The sequence below is a fragment of the Leptopilina boulardi genome, unplaced genomic scaffold (assembly GCF_019393585.1).
Source record: "Leptopilina boulardi isolate dan_hultmark-lab unplaced genomic scaffold, ZJU_Lbou_2.1 LbouV2_278, whole genome shotgun sequence".
Lineage (NCBI taxonomy): Eukaryota > Metazoa > Arthropoda > Insecta > Hymenoptera > Figitidae > Leptopilina > Leptopilina boulardi.
In genome coordinates this window covers 1,379,621-1,395,824 of record NW_026137838.1, presented here as the reverse complement: position 1 = coordinate 1,395,824, position 16,204 = coordinate 1,379,621, and the positions used below count along the sequence as shown (strand labels likewise).

The 16,204-nt window shown below is 27.4% G+C and overlaps 2 protein-coding genes across 9 annotated transcripts in view; one reads left to right on the top strand and one right to left on the bottom strand.

The window, feature by feature from the left end:
• The window catches only part of LOC127281867 (tryptophan 2,3-dioxygenase), a 317,236-nt gene that overhangs the window by 170,644 nt on the left and 130,388 nt on the right, over positions 1-16,204 (top strand). The gene's annotated exons all lie outside the window — the stretch shown is intronic.
• LOC127281865 (multidrug resistance protein homolog 49-like) overlaps positions 1-16,204 on the bottom strand; it is an 87,446-nt gene that overhangs the window by 8,758 nt on the left and 62,484 nt on the right. For all 8 annotated transcript variants that reach the window (XM_051305827.1, XM_051305825.1, XM_051305830.1 and 5 more), the window contains 5 exons: positions 3,934-4,285; positions 3,564-3,794; positions 1,121-2,070; positions 653-1,054; positions 299-445 (listed from right to left, as the gene is read on the bottom strand). In XM_051305827.1, the coding sequence (XP_051161784.1) occupies positions 299-445; positions 653-1,054; positions 1,121-2,070; positions 3,564-3,794; positions 3,934-4,285 (2,082 nt within the window). The remainder of the gene's footprint in view (positions 1-298; positions 446-652; positions 1,055-1,120; positions 2,071-3,563; positions 3,795-3,933; positions 4,286-16,204) is intronic.

Below are 16,204 nucleotides of genomic sequence, written 5' to 3'. Positions count from 1 at the left end.
GCCTCAGTGGAGTGTAAAGAGAGCTATAGAGAGAGAGAGAGAGAAAGCTACCCGAATGTACATAGACTATAAATTGTATCTCAAAATGATTATGGCTAGTGATTTGTTTCGCAAATTAGTGCCAATTAAGACGAGGATAATTAACTATTACTAAAACAAGAGAGAGAGAGAGAGGAAAATTATATTTAACCCGCTTCAATGTTACGATAATCGAAAATTTTTACTTCAAAAACAGTTCAGTGATACGTGCTTTCCAAAGAGGATCAAACATTTCCCAATTTAAAACTTGTTGACTCACCTTTTCACTTTGTGTATCCAGCGCAGAAGTGGCTTCATCCAACAGCAGAATTCGAGGATTTCTGACTAAAGCACGTGCAATAGCGATTCGCTGCTTTTGCCCGCCGGATAGTTGCGTTCCCTTCGTACCTAATCTCGTATCATAACCCTGCAACAAAAAAAGGGAAAAAAATCCTCTAACTCGATTTTTCGATAATCAAAACTCTCCAATCTCCGAAAACCAATTTTCCAAAATTCACTTTATCTAAATTACATCACAAAAGATTTTTTTTTGCCTTCTTGTAGAAAATATTTTAAATAACCTTCTGTAAATTACTGTCAGGATTAAATATATTTAAATTTATGTGAAACTCACCAAAGGTAGAGAGCTAACGAAGCTGTGAATATTGGATTTTTTTGCAGCTTCAATAATTTCATCCATTGGCACATATCGATCATTGGCACCGTATGCAATATTTTCAGAAATTGTACGATCAAAAAGCACTGGCTCCTGACCAACAACACCAAGTTGTCGACGTAAAATAGGAAGTGAAACAGACGATATGTCACGACGATCCATTGTAATTGTTCCCGTAAGCGGATCGTAGAGCCTTTGCAAAAGTTGAATGCAAGTGGACTTACCGCAACCGCTCTGACCGACCAGCGCTACCATTTGCCCTGGCTTCACAATTAAATTGAGACCCCTGAGAATTTGCATCTCCGGCCGTGTTGGATAGTAGAATTCAACTTTCGAAAACTGAATCAGTCCATCCGCTTTCTGTTAGAACAAAAAACAAAAATTAACAAACAAAGTTTCTACAAAAAAAACAACAGTTAAACTAACCCAATCTTTGTCCTTTTCATCATACTCCGGCGGTGTCATAATTTCCGGTACACGATCAAGCAATCGAAATATTCTACCAGCTGATATTTTCGCTGTATTAAAATTCGGAGCAAATGCAAGTGCCTGTCCAAGCATCCACGAGCCAAAAATTAAAGCCTCGGATACTTTGATAACATTCTCATAGGCTAAACCTTCTCGCGCTGCCAAATAACCACCGTAATACAAACTCAATGCATAACCAAAATAGGGTGTTGTTTGACCACAAGAAAACACCAAACCACGAAGTCGATTTTTAATTCTCGTTGCTCTTGCCACATGATCCAATTCAACGCAATATCTCGTTAAAAATGCCTCCTCTTTACCTAAACTAGCAACAGTTCTTATATTCGATATCGCTTCAATTGCAATTCGTGTTGCACATTCCATTTTTCTCTTCTCCTGTAATCCCTGTCCGCTCATTATTCTCGCCTCAAAAAATACAGCACCCAATACCAATGGTATTGACACAACTGACACCAATGTCATTTTCCACGTGTAATACATTGATATTCCAATACCCAATACCAATGTTGAGAGAGCTTGAAGTATTGCACCAATACGACTTCCCGTTGCACCTTGAACTGCTGCAGCATCCGATGATAATCTTGCACAAAGTGCACCAACGCTATTTGTATCCTCATCGTACCAACCCATTTCTTGTTTTAACATTGCTGCAAATGTCATTGAACGAATTCGCGTTGTCATTCGTACGCCCGCCAAACCAAAGGTGTACATTTGTAGAAATGTACCGAGACCAGTGAATATTCCCACGAGAATAAAAAGAATTGCATAATTTACTGTTCTTTGATGTACCATTGTTTCATCTCTCTCGGTAAATACACCGTATACCTCACCGAATAGTACGGCAAACGCGGGAAATGATGCACCAACTGTGGCTGCTGCAAGGCAACCTAAAGCAAATGGATAAAAGAAATATTTTTCAAAATTCTATTCTTTTGAGAATTTTTCTAGAAAAATAGTTAAATTTTTTGTATACGCGAAAAAAAAGGGAGGTGGATTTTAACTGTCAATGGGGAAAAAAATCCTTAGCAACGGCAGGAAAGGATACTTAACAAGAGGAACCCACTAAAAATCAGAATTACATTACTTAGGATTCCTAGTTATTATGACAAGGAATTTGTTTGTCACATCCTAGTTAATGTGACTCTGATTTTTAGTGGGTTCCTCTTGTGAATAGGAGCATATAGCTAAATCGCCTAGGAATTTTTTTCAGTGTACCCAGAAAGCACGGAAACTTGCGGCAAGCTTACCGTGGAAGCTTATCAAGCTTGCCGCGCAAGCTTGCTGCAAGCTTGTCTGAGCTAGCAAAATGTCCCACCCAGGGCAAGCTTGCCGTGAAAGCTTGCTGTAAGCTTTCCAGGAAAGGTTGCTGCAATCTTGCCATGAAAGATTGCTACAAGATTGCTGCAAGCATAATAAGAATGAATGCGGCAAACTTGCCGTGAAAGATTGCTGTAAGCTTGCTACGTAAGGTTGCAGTAGAATTTCAACAGGCTTCTGGAAAGGTTGATGCAAGGTTGCTGCATGCTTGCTGCAATTTTAAAAAAATACATTTTAAATTAAAAAAAATTTTATTTGTTTTCTAAATTTGAAAATCCTTGTGACGTTTATTATTATTATGTCCTGTTTATTTTCATTTGGAAACTTAACGAGAAAATTTTCGAAATAAATTTGAGGAGACTGGGAATTGAACCCGGGTTCGACAGACACTAACCAAAGACCCTAACCGAGAACCTATTCGATCAACTATCAGAGAATAAAAAAATCTTGCTCTTAACCCTCGTTTTTCAATTGTCTTTCAACTCATAAAAACAGTCGAGGGTTAAGAGCAAGATTTTTTTATTCTCTGATAGTTGGTCAAGTAGGTTCTCGGTTAGGGTCTTTGGTTAGTGTCTGTCGAACCCGGGTTCAATTCCCAGTCCCCTCAAATTTGTTTCGAAAATTTTCTCGTTAAGTTTCCAAATGAAAATAAACAGGACATAATAATAATAAACGTCACAAGGATTTTTAAATTTAGAAAACAAATAAATTTTTTTTTAATTTAAAATGTATTTTTTAAAAATTGCAGCAAGCATACAGCAACCTTGCATCAACCTTTCCAGAAGCTTGTTGAAATTCTACTGCAACCTTACGTAGCAAGCTTACAGCAATCTTTCACGGCAAGCTTGCCGCAATCATTTTTATTATGCTTGCAGCAATCTTTCATGGCAAGATTGCAGCAACCTTTCCTGGAAAGCTTACAGCAAGCTTTCACGGCAAGCTTGCCCTGGGTGGGACATTTCGCTAGCTCAGACAAGCTTGCGCGGCAAGCTTGCCGCAAGCTTGCTGCAAGTTTCCGTGCTATCTGGGTAATTCAGTGATTATCATTTTCGAGAAATCTCACCAATGACATTGTATAGCCATTCAGGTCGATTCAGATTAAATATTCTCATTAATGGTGCATCATAAGGCTTCTCATGCTCCTCCAATTGAATTTCTGATGTATCTGAACCTCCAGCCAGGGACAAACGATGAGAGTGCATAGACAATGTTGAAAATTGTTTCTTTAATGGAGGTTTTGGCTTGACAGGTTTAGTGGCAGTGACAGTTTTAGCAGCCGATGCTGTTGCTTTTGCTGTAAAACAATAGACAAATTTTCATCAGTGATAATGATTTATTTATTATTATTATTAAAATAATATTTACAATAGTCTTAAATTTTTTTTTTACATGAAGAAAAAATGGGTAAATATTAATTTTTTTTTTCTGTTCACCTTTGGCAATTGCTGTGGCATCAGCTGAAACAAGACCATAGTAATGTTGGCCAAGAAGCATTAGTTCTTCATGTGTTCCCATTTCAACGACTTGTCCCTCTTTAATGAAAACAATTCTATCAGCATTTGTAATTGTGGAAAGTCTATGAGTGACAACAACAGTTGTACGTCCTTTTGCTGCAGCATCCAATGCACGTTGAACAGTTGCTTCGCTATGTAAATCTAAAGCCGATGTCGCTTCATCCAATAATAATATTCCCGGTTTACGAACTAAAGCTCGTGCTATTGCTATCCTCTGTTTTTGTCCACCTGATAATTGTGAACCTCTTTCACCCACTTGACTGTCATAGCCCTTTAAATCAAAATTTTATTTATTATGCTCTACACTGCGTTGAAAATTTTGCTTTTCAGTTTTAAAAACAGTTTTAATCGGACGTGTATCGTTTTTTGTTACAGTAGTAAAATTAGTAGTTAGTACTTAGTACTTAGTAATTAGAATCAAATTTAGTACTTTATTTAAATTAGTAAAAACTTTCTACTAATTTCTAGTCATATTTCCCTAAAATTTTAGTAAAAAAATATTACTAAATAAATTAATAATATTTCACTAAAAATAAATGAAAATTTCTACTAATTTCAACAAACTAATTCGAAATTTAGAGATATGGAAATGTTAAATATGAAAATCAGTTATATAATATAGTTTTCAGCTATGAGAATTATGATGAAAAAATTGTCCATTGTCATGTACAATACTGTCTCTCTTTGCGCTTCAATAGATGTTTAACAGTTCCAATCCTGCCGGAAACAATAGCCATTGTACATTATACCTAGGTACCTCTGAGAATTTAACAAAGGGATCGGTAGAAGGAATCCTGAGAATTTTGACCAGAATAGAGAGCGATACAATATCTGAATTACTATTCTTGATTCAAACACATGCTGCTCATTGCAGTTTACAATATATATATATATATATATAATAAAAATTTAAATCCAAATATTTTATTTGTTTCTTTCATAACGAAATTTTTAATAAATTCCGATAAAATGGCATTCAAAATTGAATATATGCTCAAGGTACACGGTCACTGTACCCGTTACCCTTTATTAGACGAAGAAATAAAATAGGGTAAGGGGTACAGTGACCGACACCCTGGGCATACTTTCAACTTTAAATGACATTTTATCGTAATTTATTAAAGATTTAGTTATAAAATAAATTTTAAATAAAAGATTTGGGTTAAAATTTATAGTACACAAGTTTAAAATTAAAAAACACCTTGATAAGAGTTTATAATATTAATTTAAAAATGTATGGTATGAAAACAGTGAACGACACCCTTTAATAAAATAAAAAATATTTAAACTTCTATTTAAGTAACATGATATTTATTAGTATTATCATAAATTTTATTATTCAGACTTAATGTACAAAAAAAGTTGCTTTTAAAATATAATTATTTAACAATTTTTTCATATTTATAAAAATTTGTAATCAATAAAGCAAATTTTTTGAGGTTAGTTTTCTAGAAAGTATTAAATATTGAGGAAAATATAAATATATAAAATTTTGGATAAACTGTATAAGTTTTTAAATATTGTATATTAATTAATTTACTAGTGATATTTAATTCAATATTATTATTTTTGTAGTTATTATCGTTTTTAATAGCAGGTGTCGTTTACTGTCTGGGTGTCGGTCACTGTACCTTTTACCCTATATTTAATAGAATTATTAATTTAATAAAGTATAGAATATTTATTCTTTATTTGAAAAACTCTGGAGTAGAACTTAACATAATTATAATAGGAATTAATTTCTTGATACTTTTAATAATAACAGGATTTTGCAATAAGTCGACAAGCGCAGGTAAGAAGTAAACAATAGTGCAATAAAACAGGTAATAAACCACACTGTTTGTTGTGACCCCTTAGATCACATAGTACTTATCAAAGTTTATAAATAAAATAAGTTAACTTTAATATAATATTTAATGTATATTTTAGCTATTTGCGTTCATATCGACAACAATTTTTTGAAAATTATAAAGTCATGTTTTCAAAATTTTTGTATCATTCGATTACATTAGGTATAGTCTCGATGCCAGACTTATTTTTTTCAAATTTGGAAATGAAATTTTTTATAGCTTTCTATATGATAATTCTATATAATAATATAATTTATAAAATAGCACATAATATGGTATATAATATAAGAATATAGTAAATAATAACTTTTAGCCAATCAACGCCTGGCGTTAATAGCGAAAAATGTGTTCCACCCCCATACAGCTCCGCGCGCCAATTTCAGTAGAATAATAATTATTATATTAATTATATAATATAATATGAAATATAAAATAGTATAAAATAAAATCTATAATATAATCTATAATATAATCTATAATATAATCTATAATATAATATATAATATAATATTTAATATAATAAATAATAATTTTCAGCCAATCAACGCCTGGCGTTCATATCAAAAAATTTGTTCCACCCCCTCCAGAGTCGCGCGCCAATTTCAGTAGAATAATAATTTAATATTGTATTAATTATATAATATAATATAAAATATATTTTAGTATATAATATAATATTTAATATAATAAATAATAATTTTCAGCCAATCAACGCCTGGCGTTAATAGCGAAAAATGTCTTCCACCCCCATCCAGCGTCGCGCGCAAATTTCAGAATAATAATTTAATATTGTATTAATTATATAATATAATATAGAATATAGTATAGTATATAATATAATATATAATATAATTTAATATAATTTTATATAATATTTAATATAATAAATAATAATTTTCAGCCAATCAACGCACGGCATTCTCTACGGGGTCCACCGAAAGCACATTTCGAGGCTTCAACCATTTAGTCCGCCATTAGCCACGTGCCTGCATCGTTCTGATTTTGTGCAAGTCAGTAGGCACGTTTTTCAAGATGAAGAGGTCCGGAATTTTGGTGAGTCTTTCTCAATTACTTACACCCAGATACCACACTGTGACTTCTACATTTAAAAAGGAAAAAAATTAACTTTTTATTGAATGGTGATTCTGATAGAAAAAAGTTTTTTCTATAAGAATCACCAATCAATAGAAAATTAATTTTTTTCCCTTTTGTAAATGTCCAAGTCACATCCTCCTTTTCCAGGTTGTTAACCATGTTAAGTTCCATACTTAACTCTGTTAACTTCCAGTTAATTTCCTTGAATGTCTATATTCTCTCCTTTTTTTTCTTTCCTTTGTTAATTTTCTAGTAATTATCAATAATTTACTGGAAAAATGCAAGGGATTTTTCTGTACAATATTAAAGTGTATTTTTTAAAGATTATAGTTTTAAATTTTTCATGAAACTAAAAGTGACACCTAGTTATCAGCTCCAAGTTAATTTTGAAAAAATTTATGTTAGAAATAACAGAAATAAAGTTAACTCTATTAATATTAATTTATTAATAGAGTTAAATTTATTTATGTTATTGATAACACATATTTTTTCAAAATTAACTTGGTGCTGATAACTAGGTGCCACTTTTAGATTAATAAAATTGGGAAACTGAAATTGCACCTACCAATCAGCTCCAAGTTAATTATGAAAAAAAAAATGTTATGAATAACATAAATAAAGTTAATAAAATTCACTCTATTAATAAAATAATAACATTAATAGAGTTTATTTTATTAACTTTATTTATATTATATTTCTAATATAATTTTTTTCAAAATTAACTTGGAGCTAATAGCTAGGTGCCAATTTCAGTTTCCCAATTTTATAGAACTAAAAGTGGCACGTAGTTATCAGCCCCAAGTTAATTTTGAAAAAATATATGATATGAATAACATAAATAAAATTAACTCTATTAATAAAATAATTATATTAATAGAGTTAACTTTATTTATGTTATTTCTAACATAAATTTTTTCAAAATTAACTTGAAGCTGATAACTAGGTGCCAGTTTTAGTTTTGAAAAGTATCTAATCAAAGTAATTACATGTGAATTTCCCCAAAAATTAAATAATTAATTTTTGGTAAATGGGACATTCTACTTGAAGTAGATAATCTTGATCCTCGTTTGTTTTTTAATATTATTCTTTTAAATAAAATTAATTTATTAAAAATTTATTAAAGAAAGGAAAATCGATGAATACTTTGCATTAAATTTAATACAAAGTATTAATCTACTTTCCTTTTGTTCGATAGAATTTTAATAAAATAAGAATATGCTAAATGTAATAATATTAAAAAGAAAAAAGAGGGGGTTGTTTTGCTTCATCTAGAAAGCCCCAAATGTCATTAGATAAGTTTAATATATGTTGATATAATAATATTTATCTATATGCAATATTTTTTTACATTATTTATTTAATTAAAGTCTTAGTCACACCAAGAGCATTAAATTTAAAACATAGACGTAATAATCGAAGAGAATATATTCGCGTTTGATACAAACATTCTGCACAGACGCTAATATACTATCCTCGCTTCCTACGCCTGTGTCTTAAATTTACAGCTCTCGGTGTAACCAGACTGTATTTTTGTATAATTATTATTAGATTTTTTTACTATATATTTCTTATTTCTTTAAATATGTTTAATATATAAAATTAAATGAATTTAAAGAAATAATAAATAAATAGTAAAAGAAAATAGAAAAATAGTAATAATTAGAAAAGTACATACAAAAATACTAAATAAATGTAAAAAAAATAAAATATAAATAAATATTAGAAATAAATATATAATTAAACTTATTTAACTGAGGAAATTCAAATGTAAACAAATATACTTTAAATAGATACTTTTAAAGAAAAATTTAAAACTATAAACAGTCTTTAAAAATTAAGACTTTAATATTTTGCGAAAAATCCTCTTTATTTTTCAAGTAAATAAACATTGATAATTACAAGAAAGTAAACAAAGAAAAGAAATAAAAAAGAAGAGATTATAGACATCCATGGAAAATCAACTGGAAGTTCGCAGAGTTAAGACCGGAACCGAACATGGTTGACGAACCTGAAAAAGGGGGGGCTGTGGTTCATATCTGGGCTGTGAGGAGAGAGAGAGAGAGAGACCACCAGATGAAAGGACCCTACCAGAAGGGGAACCCACGACGAACGAAATAATGAACAAATAAAGAAAATTATAAACAAAATTTATATCTTTTTTTCTTTGTATGTCTGTCTGTCTGTCTCTCTCTCTCTCCTCCTCCTCCTCCTTTATCCACCTGCCTGCTGGTCCTTCATTGGTGCAGTCCTCCAAATTACTGCCCAAATACCACGTATTCTTCTTCTTCCAATTTGCTAACATGCGTCGTCCCTGTTTTAAATCTGCAACTTGGCGTTCATTTCCCCGTATATCTATATTTACAACTCCTTTTTTTTCTTTGTTTTATTTCTTGTAATTATCAATGTATATTTACTTAAAAAATACAAAGGATTGTTTCTGAATTATAAAAGTGTTAATATTTAAAGACTTTTTCTAGTTTTAAATTTTTCTTTAAAAATATCTATTCAAAGTATGTTTGTTTACATTTGAATTTCCTCAATTAAATAAGTTTAATTATATATTTTATTTTTAATATTTATTTATATTTCATATTTTTTACATTGTTTATTTATTTAGTATTTTTGTATGAATATTATTAATATTTCTTTTTTATTTATTTTTATAAGATTAGTTTTTCATTTACTTATTTCATATTGTTGTTCTCTTTATTTTTAGATTACTATTTCACAATCTGAAGAGGAGAAAAATCATTTTGAGAAGGTCTACCACTGGTAATTTTTTTAAGTTAATATTGTATTAATAATTGATAGAAAATAAATAAAAATATTTATAAAATATGAGTATGTTATTGAGACAACCCTATTACACCTGTAGTCAAAAAACCAGCAAAATTATTTTTTAAACTTTACTCTCTAAATCTGAATTAGTAAAAATGTTCACTAATTTAAATTAGTGACTCACTTTTTGCTTCTGAATTAGTAAAATTTTACTAATTATTAGCAACTTTTACTAACAATTAGTAAAATTTAACTAATTCTAAAGCAAAAAGTGAGTCACTAATTTAAATTAGTAAACATTTTTACTAATTCAGATTTAGAGAGTATAATTATTGGACATTATTACCATTTTCAGTTTTACTTTATTATTTCAATAAAATTATATTTGACATTTTTAAAAATTAAAAAAAATTATTTTTGTGTATTTAAAAAATTTTATTTTTTGTAAAAATTGCAATTTTTTCAAATAAATTTTTAAATAATCTGAATTGTGAAAGAAGTTGGATTTTCAAAGACTCACTAGTAAAATTTAAATTGCTATTAAACAATTTTGTAATTGATAATATTCATACAAAAGTATTAATTAAATAAATAAAGTAAAAAAATATTGCGCATATAGATAAATATTATTATATCAACATATATTAAACTTATCTAATGACATTTGGGGCTTTCTAGATGAAGCAAAACAACCCCCTTTTTTTCTTTTTAATATTATTACATTTAGATATTCTTATTTTATTAAAATTCTATCGAACAAAAGGAAAATAGATGAATATTTTGTATTAAATTTAATACAAATTATTCATCTATTTTCCTTTCTTTAATAAATTTTTAATAAATTAATTTTATTTAAAAGAATAATATTAAAAAACAAACGAGGATCAAGGTTATCTACTTCAAGTAGAATGTCCCATTTACCAAAAATTAATTATTTAATTTTTGGGGAAATTCACATGTAATTACTTTGATTAGATACTTTTCAAAACTAAAACTGGCACCTAGTTATCAGCTCCAAGTTAATTTTGAAAAAATTTATGTTAGAAATAATATAAATAAAGTTAACTCTATTAATATTATTTTATTAATAGAATTAATTTTATTTATGTTATTCATATCATATATTTTTTCAAAATTAACTTGGGGCTGATAACTACGTGCCACTTTTAGTTCAATAAAATTGGGAAACTGAAATTGGCACCTAGCTATTAGCTCCAAGTTCATTTTGAAAAAAATTATATTAGAAGTATAATATAAATAAAGTTAATAAAATAAACTCTATTAATGTTATTATTTTATTAATAGAGTGAGTTTTATTAACTTTATTTATGTTATTCATAACATTTTTTTTTTTCATAATTAACTTGGAGCTGATTGGTAGGTGCAATTTCAGTTTCCCAATTTTATTAAACCAAAAGTGGCACCTAGTTATCAGCACCAAGTTAATTTTGAAAAAATAAATGTTGTCAATAACATTAATAAATTTAATAAAATTAACTATTAATAAATTAATAGAGTTAATTTTATTAACTTTATTTCTGTTATTTCTAACATAAATTTTTTCAAAATTAACTTGGAGCTGATAACTATTTGTCACTTTTAGTTTCATGAAAAATTTAAAACTATAATCTTTAAAAATTGCACTTTAATATTTCATTATAAAAATCCCTTGCATTTTTCTAGTAAATTATTGATAATTACTAGAAAATTAACAAAGAAAAGAAAAATGGGGTGAATATAGACATACAAGGAAATTAACTGCAAGTTCAGAGATAAGTACGGAACTTAACATGTTAACTTTCTGGAAAAAGAAGGTGGTATTTGGGTTAAGTAATTATAGAGGACTCACCAATTTTCCTGGACCTTTTCTTCCTGAAAATCGTGCTTTCTGACTTTGATACAGTCAGGACGATGCAGGCACGTGGATAATGGCGGACTAAATGGTTGAAGACCCGAGAAATGTAGAAATTGCGTGCGACGCTAGAGGTGGTGGAACACGCCGTGCGTTGATTGGCTGATAATTTTTATTTATTAAATTATTAAATTATTATATATTGCATTACGTATTATAGTATATATTATATTATTATATTATTATATAATATTCTTCTTTACATATTATATTATATATTATATTTTATATTATTATATAATTAATATAATATTAAATTATTATTCCACTAAAATCGGCGTGCGACGCTGGTGGTGGTGGAACACGCCGTCGTTGATTGGCTGATAATTATTATTTATTATATTATATTATATTATATTATATTATATTATATTATATTATGTTATATTATTATATTATTATATTTTTCTTTACATATTATATTATATTTTATATTATTAATATATTATTAAATTATTTTATAATTTAATATTTAAATTTAATATTTATTTTCGCTATGAACGCCGTGCGTTGATTGGCTGAAAATATTATTTCATTGAAATTGGCGCGCAACTCATTTAAATTTGAATTTTCCTATGACAAAAATTATTGTTTTTATTAATAATTTATAATTAATTTCTTTTCGATTTCCTTGAAAAATTGTTTCCAATGTCGATAAATTGTAACAATTTATATAAAATTGTTATTTTCGACTTCAATATTTTTATTATTAATAAATAAAATAAATAATAATTATCAATTTTCTTTATATGTTTATAATAATTTATCGGAGATAATTTTCAGATTAAATAATAATTCTGAATTTAATATAAAACTTTAGTAAAAAGTTAATATTGTTTAAACATTTTTTTAAAAATATTCTTAATGAGATAAAATTAAAATTGAATATTTATTATATTTACAGTTTTCTTAACTAATTAGCTGTAACTATTATTTTATATGAAGAAAAGTTCAATTCATTTTTAGTTTATTCGATATATTTATATTATTTCAGGGAAATGTTTAAAAATAAAAATTAAAGTTTTAAAAAATAAAATAAGAATATTCCTTTTTTGATTAGGTACACCCTATATATATTTGTAATTTTCCATAAAGTATGACGTCAGAACAAAAGATAAAGAAATACTTTAAGTAATATTGTTATATGTACCTATAATTCCAATATGCAGGTATAAAAGGACAACTAATACAATAGAGTATCATAAATGGTTTATTATGACTAGATTTCTAGTCAATTTTATTGTTGTTATGTACCCTTCCCTTTTTATTTTTGCTTTTAAATGTTTAATATTTTAATTTAATTTAATATTTTAAAACAAATTAACTTTTAGACTACAATAAAATTATGAACCTTTAAAAATTCTTGTTTCCTCTAATTCAAAACTTAATTCTGAACAGATTAAAAATATAATTCATTTCTGACCAAAAATTTATAAAATTTGTTTATATAAATGATAAAACAAATTAACATTAATCGTATAAACCAGATTAAACAAAAAGTCAATTTTTCATTTAAATTTGAATTTTTCTATGAAAAAGTTATTGTTTTTATTAATAATTTATAAATAATTTCTTTTTGATTTCCTTGAAAAATATTGTTTCCAATGTCGATAAATTTAACAATTTATATAAAATTGTTATTTTCGACTTCAATATTTATTATTAACAAAAAAAATAAATAATAATTATCAATTTTCTTTATATGTTTATAATAATTTATCGGAGATAATTTTCAGATTAAATAATAATTCTGAATTTAATATAAAACTTTAGTAAAAAGTTAATATTGTTTAAACATTTTTTTTAAAATATTCTTAATGAGATAAAATTAAAATTGAATATTTATTATATTTACAGTTTTCTTAACTAATTAGCTGTAACTATTATTTTATATGAAGAAAAGTTTAATTTATTTTTAGTTTATTCGATGTATTTTTATTATTTCAGTTAATATAGGAAATGTTTAAAAATTAAAATTAAAGTTTTAAAAAATAAAATAAGAATATTCTATAGGTACACCCTATATATTTGTAATTTTCCATAAAGTATGACGTCAGAACAAAAGATAAAGAAATACTTTAAGTAATATTGTTATATGTACCTATAATTCCAATATTCAGGTATAAAAGGACAACTAATACAATAGATGGTTTATTATGACTAGATTTCTAGTCAATTTTATTGTTGTTATGTCCCCTTTCCTGTTTATTTTTGCTTTTACATGTTTAATATTTTAATTTAATTTAATATTTTAAAACAAATTAACTTTTAGACTACAATAAAATTATGAACTAAATTTGAAAAATTCTTGTTTCCTCTAATTCAAAAACTTAATTCTGAACAGATTAATAAAAATATAATTCATTTCTGACCAAAAATTATAAAATTTATAAAATTTTTTTATTATAAATAATAAAGTTAATTGCAAACAAATTAAGATTAATCGTATAAACCAGATTAAACAAAAAGTCAATTTTCCCAACTAATTTCCTCTAAAAAAAAATTTTCGTCTTAGATTAAGATACCTTAAAAAATAATAAATTAATACTTACTTATTAATATAATTAGTAATAAATAATTAATAACTAATGATTACTAATTAATAATTAGTAATTATTATAATAATAATTTAATACCTCATCTATAAATGAGAAACAAGTTGCATTTCAAGAGGATACATTTCTTATAATAGAAAGAGGAAAAAAAAGAAAATTAAGTGGTAAAAAAAGGTAACATTGAAAATACGCGTAAAAAAAATGAAATGAATGGACTCGTAGAACCGAGAGAAATTATCTCGTTCGCGCCATGCTCATCCGTAATCGCATGGGAGATATAGCAAGGGACGATGCTCTCGGGCTATCAGGTCGTCAATTGTCCGAATTGCTTTCGAGCGATTTGCGGTTAGAAATTCGCGGAGGCGCGATTCAAAGTGGAATGGGCATTTTAATTAACGCACCAGTTTCTAGTCCAAAGTGAAAATTACATCGACGAGATGAACAGCATTTGATAAAGGAGAATATATATGTATATATATATTAAAGAAAATTCAACAAGAAAAAAAAAGAAGAAACCAAATTTATTCCAATTTATTCTCATTTCAGGGCGTGCAAAAAACCTCGGAACATCATGAAACTGATATTTTACTTCGATATAAAATCGACGAAAAGAGGGAAAGAGAGAAAGCGAGAGAGAAAGAGAGAGAGAGAGAGAGACTAAAATGAAATTGTATCCGGTGTATAATATTTCATGTTATTGTACTTTTAAATATTTTTATTTGAACTTTTTCTTTTTTTGTTTAGAAAAAAATACTAAAAATTTTATGAATTGTTTTTATTTTCGTATTTAAGTAGTCAAAGTCAGTCATAGTCATACAAACCTAATTCGTGGAATTAGTAAAAGTCAGTAATAAATTAGTCAGTAGCAAAAGTCAGTTTCGGTCAGACGCAACGTTTTTAATTCCTTGTAATTTTAATATCAGTAGTAAAAGGCAGATTAAGTCAGCCAGAATATTTTTAATTAGTGTAAGTTTAATATCAGTAGTAAAGGTCAGTCATAGTCAGACGGAATAATTTGAACTGTAGTAAAAGTAGTAAAAATTATGCTCAGTCAGACAAAATTCTTTAAATTTACCTAATTTTAGTATTAGTAGTACAAGTAAATCATAGTCAGACGCAAACGTTTTTATTTATTATATTTTTTGTTAGTAGTAACATTAACTTCTAGTCAGACAGTCCTAGAAATATCAGTAGTGAAGCTCATTTTCAGTCAGGCAGAAGGGTTTTAATTCACGGAATTTCATTAGTAGTAAAAGTCTGTTTCAGTCAGACATTCATAATTAGTAGAATTTTTAATCAGTAGCAAAAGTCAGTTTCAGTCAGACATTCCCAAATAGTGGAATTTTTTTATCAGTATCAAATGTCAGTTTTAGTCAGACATTTCCAATTAGTGGAATATTGTGATCAGTAGTAAAAGTCAGTTTCGGTCAGACGCAACGTTTTTAATTCCTCGTAATTTTAATATCAGTAGTAAAAGGCAGATTAAGTCAGACAGAATATTTTTAATTAGTGTAAGTTTAATATCAGTAGTAAATGTCAGTCATAGTCAGACCGAATAATTTGAACTATAGTAAAAGTAGTAAAAATTATGCTCAGTCAAACAAAATTCTTTAAATTTACCTAATTTTAGTATTAGTAGTACAAGTAAATCATAGTTAGACGCAACGTTTTTATTTAGTATAATTTTTGTCAGTAGTAACATTCACTTCTAGTCAGACATTCCTAGAAATATCAGTAGTAAAGCTCTTATTCAGTCAGACAGACAGTTTTTAATTCACGAAATTTCATTAGTAGCAAAAGTCACTTTCAGTCAGACATTCCTCATTAGTAGAATTTTTAATCAGTAGTAAAAGTCAGTTTTAGTAAGACATTTCTAATCAGTGGAATATTTTTATCAGTAGTAAAAGTCAGTTTCGGTCAGACGCAACGTTTTTAATTCCTTGTAATTTTAATATCAGTAGTAAAAGGCAGATTAAGTCAGACAGAATATTTTTAATTAG